General features: G+C 34.5%; 1 protein-coding gene across 6 annotated transcripts in view; it reads right to left on the bottom strand.

Annotated features, from left to right (window-relative positions):
• LOC119573127 (CCR4-NOT transcription complex subunit 3-like) overlaps nt 1-3,668 on the bottom strand; it is a 60,827-nt gene extending 57,159 nt beyond the window's left edge. For all 6 annotated transcript variants that reach the window (XM_037920171.1, XM_037920173.1, XM_037920175.1 and 3 more), the window contains exon 1: nt 3,482-3,668. In XM_037920171.1, the coding sequence (XP_037776099.1) occupies nt 3,482-3,506 (25 nt within the window). In that variant the 5' untranslated portion in view covers nt 3,507-3,668. The remainder of the gene's footprint in view (nt 1-3,481) is intronic.
• Nucleotides 3,669-7,500: the final 3,832 nt, after the last annotated feature.

The following is a 7,500-nucleotide window of genomic DNA, read 5'->3' as shown; positions in this document are numbered from 1 at the left end:
TTACAATTATCATCATTAATACTATCATTATTATCATTACCATTATAATTAACAATAAATAATAATGAAAAGCACAACAACAACAATAATAATAATAATAACTATAATAATAATAACAACATTAACAAAAAAAAAAAAAAAAAAAAAAAATCAATAATGATATTAATATTAACAAATGATGATAAGAAAAACAACAACAACGATCATAATGCTACTATAAAAGAAAAACAATTACAAAATAAAAATAGTTAATATCAGTAATGATAGTGGTAACAATAATAATAACAAGAGCAATAACAGAAGTGATAAAATATTAATAATAATAATAATAATAATAATAATAATAATAATAATAATAATAATAACAATAATACTATTAACAATTACAATTACAATAACAATAATAATGATAATTAAACTACAAAAAAATAAATAAATAAAAATAACAAGAACAGTAACAACAAAAATAGTAATAGTAATAGTAATAACAACTATAATAACACTAATAAAGACAACTCATATTACAACTGAATCCATGATAACAAAAATTTATAACAACAACAAGAGTATTAGCCATATTCATTCTTGCCATCATAATTAACACTATTATGATTACTATAATTAATAATGCTAAAGGTGACGAAGCCATAAAAAACAATATAATTGAACCATGAAAGAAAAAACAGAAGAACTGCCTCCCTACGAGATTTAGAATAACGATGATGATATTATTATTATTATTATTATTATTAGGTTAAATAGTAGCAGCCTACTAGTAGTGAAAAGAAACTCAACACAATATAAAGACATGATAAAAACAGTACTGAGAACAACAACAATAATAATGCTATTACTTGAAAAAACTTCTATCCTTTTTCAAGTAAAAATAAGAACAATAAATATCATCATTAGCTATAACCACAATTCTTATTCTTCACTATCACCTATGTAATTTTATATTATCAATGATGATAATATTTTCATCCTTGCAGTCACCTTCAACATTTATAATACTGTCTTTGTTACTATCATTATAATAAAAATTGTTATCATCTTACTACAATCAAAATTACTACTACTACTATAGCAAGCAATGTCATTCATACTCCCATCACCTATGCCATTCTTTTTATGATATACACTGCTCATATTTATGCTTTTGTTACTTTCACTACTAAAGAAACTATAGTAGACTACAACTATCTATTATTATTATCATTATCATTATCATTATCATTATTATTATTACAATATCCTAAAACACAATAACAATATTAACAATAAATTAAGAAAGAAGAGAAAAAATAAATGTAGATAAATATACAGACCTACATAAAAAAAAAAAAATTGTAGGACACCAAGGAAAAAAATTATCAAGAAAAGTTTAGATATTTTAGTTCTGAGCAAACTTACACTGTATCTATATTTCTATCGATCAATTAAATACAAACTAAAGATTTTTTAGGACGCTATGACAGGAAAATATTGCACTAGTTACTAAAACAAGTATTAATCTCCAAGTTACAATATCAAAGTATCTATATAAGGTTTTGGTCTGTCTCGGGGAAAAAAAAAAAAAAAAAAAAAAAAAAAAAAAACGAGTGACTCTTCAGAACACCAATCATAACCACTTTCCAAGTCTTATGCAAGCCAAAGATTCCCTCCTACATATCAATTTATTCTGTTTTATGGCATATGTCAGTAACAATGAAATTGAGGGTCATATTCCATTAACAGTTTGTTAAGCCTAACCATACTTTAAATATCTAAGCATGTCCCACAGGAATAGGCAGTCATTCACTGTCACTCAGGTGTAAAATCATAATTAATTCATATATTAATCATTCAAGAAATGCAAAACATGCAGTGACATATTTTCATATCAAGTATATAAATTAGTTTTTTGTATTTCTATTTCTATTCATGATTATTCTGTTTAGAGAAATCTCACTCATAATTCTGCCACAGCACCTTTATTTGGAAACAAATGAAAATCCCATTAATAGTACAAAATACAACAATTCATGGTGTATCAGAGAATCCTACTGAAAGATAATATATGTGAATGATATCCTCATCTAATTCAAGGAATGCAGACATATTCTCTTCGCCTATTCTTTGCTTTATCCAAATTCAAATCTGTTAAATAGTTTGAATAATTTAAGTGGTTCCTTTGTCTTCTGAGAAATAGTACAAAAACATACCTTTTCTTCTAGAACTTCACTAAAAAAATACAACAATTAAAACTTATTTTTCACTGACATAATCCACATTAACAAAATGCACTTTTTTATTATTTTTCCTCTATTTTTTTTACCAATCAGCTGTTAAAAATATGGTCCACAAAAAACTCCACTCTGACCCATGAAATCTGACCAGCTCACATGAAATCCATAGCTACTACTTCCCTACCCATTCACAAGATACAAACCCCACTCCCATTCACAAAACCTAAAGTCAACTCCTCATTCACATACTGAGAACCTTGAAGTAAGTTACCAATAGTAAGGGGGGAGGGAAATACAGCATGCCTTCTCATATACATATCAAAGTATGTAGAAGAGGAAGAAAGAGAATGAAAGAGTAAAAAGAAGTAGAGACAAGAGGGCGAAGTAAAAACAAGAACTATATGGAAGGACCTCACTGTTTCCCTTTCTTTGTTAAAAAAAAAAAAGTAACAGTACACATTACAAATAAACAAATCGATATTTAGAACACAATTGAAATTTCCGCTGCTCAAATTTCCCACTTACTTCTCTTCTCCTTCATGGTTGTGAGAGTGTATCTGTGTGTGATGAGGGTATGAGATATGAGCAGAGGGCATGCAGTGCGAGAAGACGGTATGAGGTCCACGTAGAGGTTATGAGGTGAGATGGAGTATGAGTAGAGGGTATGAGGTTTGAATCAGAAGGTATGTGACATAAAAAGCAAGTATGAGGTGTGATGAAGATTGAGTTGAGGCAATGAAGTATGAGAAATGAGTGTATTAGAATGAGGTGTGAGTGAGGGTATGAGGCGAGCGGATGGTATGAGGCGAGAAGAAAGGGAATGAAGAGGGAGAGAGGATGAGGATAAGGAGTGAGCAGAGAGCGAAGGGGATATAGGGGATGAGGAGAGAGCCTCTGAAGTCGTGAGGAGAGCGAATGGGCGAGAGGAGAGCGAATGAGGCGAGAGGAGAGCGCAGAGAGAGTAATAAGAGGCCGCCGAGGACTCGCTCGGTCAGGACGGATCAGCTGTGATGGGCCTCGGGACTGCTCGTTAAGCCCTTATTTCTCCCCGATTTTCTGCTCTCTGGCCCGTATTTAAGCGTTTTAGCAAGGCGGGCGCGTCACCGGCCAGCTTCTCCCGCACGAGAGCAGCACTCGAGATGCGATCTAATTCCCAAAATGACCGATTTTCCGCCGACTTTTGACACTGATCCCGCCGTGTTTACACTCCGACCCCGTCCGCTTGAAGAGAAATTTGAGGTCGATTTCCTTACCTTGTAATTTTCTCGACGCTGCCATTGCTATGAGGAGTGTCTACTGGAGTTTTTTCTCATACTTATAGGCCTGAAGCCTCACCATACACACCGTAAAATCGAGAAAAATCACTTTTATTTTTATTGACACAATCGACACAATATGGCTACCATCGCAAGCTTCCTCGACTCTTTACTCCTTCGGGTACAGCGACCTCTCCTAAAAACTACAATGGAACCCTTCTGAATCCCCCTGCCTCTCTATTCCACCTCGAAATACGACCCGAACCTCGTGAAATATAGCTTTTATGAGAAATCAGCGGCCGTACGAGACGACGCGAAGAAATTCGGAGACGGAAAATAAGTATTGGAACGGTTCCATTTTCAGTCGTGGAAAAGATGTCGAGGAAGGAAGACCTTCGCTCGAACGGAGGCTTTTTTCCCTCCCATTCATAATCCCTCTCCTCTAGCTCTTTGCCTCTCCCGGTTCGCCCTTTATCGCGCTTTCCGCAGGTTAGCTTGGGATGACCTGCAGGAGCCGGGGAGGGAGCGAGGGAGGACGTTCCCTGCCGATGAAAAGGACGCTTCGGCCCACGACAAAGAACGGCACAACTCGGAACGTTACACTCGATCCGTGACAGCGAATTGTTTTTTTCTTTCTTTTTTTAACAATCTGACATGGAACTGACATAATTTGATGTATATTTATTTTTTTGCCACATAGAAATCGAGCGGAGAACACGTTAGGCACCCCTTCTAATGGTAGTTTCTGTTTGTACTAATACAATTATAAATCAATTCTAATTTACAATTACCCTTCCCGAGGCATTACACACACAACATTCATTTACAGCCCTCTAATCTATCTCATACTTCGCAGGACAGTGGTTTCTCTCTTATAATAAATTGGAAATTCGTCAGTTCAAAACTTCCTTTTTTTTCTCTCTCTCTCTGCACAAGTACTGGCTTTGAGTGAAACCGGTCTTGTTTCTTTGGACATGAGAGAGAGAGAGAGAGATAAAGGGAGATGCAGATGCGTTTAACTGGCGATCGCGAAATTAGGGAAGGGTTATTGGCATTTGAGTGTTACATTCAGTTTGAGTAGGGAGAGGGTTTCAGTCTATCGGAATATACAATATATATATATATATATATATATATATATATATATATATATATATATATATATATATATGTTGTGTGTGTGTGTGTGTGTGTGTACACAAGTACAGTTTCTTATATTTTGTTGCTACAATATTTATACGCATGCGAGCGGCTTTATTGAGGGTATATATACCTGTGTTGGCATTATATATATATATATATATATATATATATATATATATATATATATATATATATATATGTGTGTGTGTGTGTGTGTGTGTGTGGCTATGTGTGTATGTATATATGGATTTATATAAATGTATGTATGTATATACACACATATATATGTGTATTTTTTATCTGTCTATATGTACACACACACACACACACACACACACACACACACATATATATATATATATATATATATATATATATATATATATATATATATATATATATATGTGTGTGTGTGTGTGTGTGTGTGTGTGTATGTATGAGTATGTGTATATATATACATATATATAAAAACATAAACAAATATAGATAGATAGTTATATACACGTGTATACACACACAGACACACACACACACACACACACATATATATATATATATATATATATATATATATATATATATATATATATATATATATATACAAACATCTATGTATATGTGTGTATAAAGGAGATATACATATACATACATGTGTGTATATATATATATATATACACACACATAGGTATGTGTATGAATATGTTTTATTTTTAATGACGAATAAATAGTCATCAGAAATGGGGAAAAATCACGAACAAACGTTACATGCTTTCTGACTGTCTTTATAGACAAAGTCCATGAAGGAAACGACTGTAGATTAAGGCTGTGCTCTGAGGTTTAGGTCAGGTACAATGTCTCCCGCAAGTGAAAAAGCTGGTTCATCTTTTTAGTCAATCATGGTGTGCCTTGGAGTTATTTTCGGCCGTCTCGTGGATGGATTTACACGCGTCATAACTCACGCAGGAAGGGATATGAAGCAACGTAATTTTCTTATCACGTGCTATTTTAATATGATAAAAAATATAAAATAAAAAGTTAACACATACAAAAAAGAAGAGACCGAACGCAGAGAAGACTTTGAAGTTGTTAACAGCGTGGCTTGTTTCCAGTGAACATGTTAGGGAAGAGCAAGGGAGAAAAAAGGATAGAATAACGAAGGAAAATAAGTACATGTGGAAAAAAGCTGCTATTGGTGAACCAAACAGGAAGACTTATTCTTCAAGTTCTCATCTAGAAGAATAAAGGAGTATATCTGATTAAAAAAAAGGGCTTTTCGTTGGTGTTACACATCCGTACGTCGACAAAACAAGCAGGTTAAATCTTAGCTTAGAAACACAGTGCAAATATTTATTAACAGTGTCGGTTTCATGTGCTAATATCGCGCGATGTTTTTCGGTAATTCATTTCGACTTTGTTTGATAAAAGAAATGGGCAAGTCTACGCTTGAAATACCGCGTTACGCATCAGATAATTACGTTGCCTTCAACACAGTGCGTAGAAATATTTTAATGTGCTCTCTCTGTCCCCCCCCCACCCCCTCTCTCTCTCTCTCTCTCTCTCTCTCTCTCTCTCTCTCTCTCTCTCTCTCTCTCTCTCTCTCTCCCTCTATCTCTATCTCTCTGATCCTGAACCTGTCAGCATCAGTAGTGAAATACCACTGGATGGCTTCTTTTCACAGCAACCTTCTGTCTATTCTCTCAGCTCTTCTCATCTACTTCTTTCCATCAGTGTCAGGTTTTCTCGCACAACAAGATTTTTATTACAGAAGAAATAAATAGACAATGAATAACAGCACTTTATTTTCTACATGAGGTTAATTTCGTGCATTTATTCCATTCTCAGCAATTCTGTCGCTAAATTCGCATAATTCAGAAGCAAAATGCCATTTTTAATTGGCCTTGCGAGGCACTGTGGAAACGGAGGCATTTTCATGTCTCTGGAAGTGAGCACAGTGATTCCTAAACAACGCGGAAAGTTCAAAGAAGTGAAGAGCCGCTGGGAATTGCAAGTCATATTTTTTTCATTGACAACAATAAAAAGTATGAATAAGGAAAGTGGAGTACTCGTGGAGAAGACATGAGTTGTTTAATTTATGAGTGTGGAACTCACAAGTTGGAATTCAAAAGAAGATTTTGAAATTACGATAAATTTAATCATATTTTTGTCTCACTGGTGTATCGTGAGATTGTTAATTATAGTACTGAAATGGTGATTATTTCCGCGTAATCACAGTTTATTCAAATAACCCGAAAAGTACAGGCATTACTACTGCCAGGGTTGGAAATCCTTTCCCTCGATCTTTTGTTTCCAAAATTTCCTAAAAACTAGCAGATAATTGACAAAACTTGAAAATGCAGCACTTAAATAAATATAAACAAATAATGTTGTCTCTAAGAAACCATAATTTTTTTCACTGAGAAAGCCTTTCATGTCCACCGTAAGTCGCAGGAGGAAACTAGCAAAGACGCAAGTCAGGGGAAGGTCATTTATCAAAGTGAGATTTAAATGACCTCGCATCTCAGCTGCTTCTTTGTACTTCCATGTATTAGACTACCGCTCTCCTTCCCTTAGAAACAAAGTGCTCTTGTTAACCAACTTCTTTTAACTCCGGCCGCTATTGCCACCCACAGCAGTAACAGACGAAGGGAAGGAGTGTGGTATCGATCCCGAGGCAATATCTTGCTCATGCAGCTTACCGAGCATATTGGTTTGCTTATTCTGACGAGGCCTTTGTTATCGTCACATTTTTTCCCCTAGCAGTCTCAACACGAGAAAACCTAACCGTGTAATATTTTCATGTTTGGTAAAAGATCGATGTTGTTTATTTTACTTCTTAGTGTGTAAGAAAGATAATCTGTTAATGGTGTATAGGT

The sequence above is a fragment of the Penaeus monodon genome, chromosome 5 (genome assembly GCF_015228065.2).
Source record: "Penaeus monodon isolate SGIC_2016 chromosome 5, NSTDA_Pmon_1, whole genome shotgun sequence".
Taxonomy (NCBI): Eukaryota; Metazoa; Arthropoda; class Malacostraca; order Decapoda; family Penaeidae; genus Penaeus; species Penaeus monodon.
Note: the sequence above shows the minus strand (reverse complement) of the source record. Positions and strands in the feature narration are given on the sequence as shown.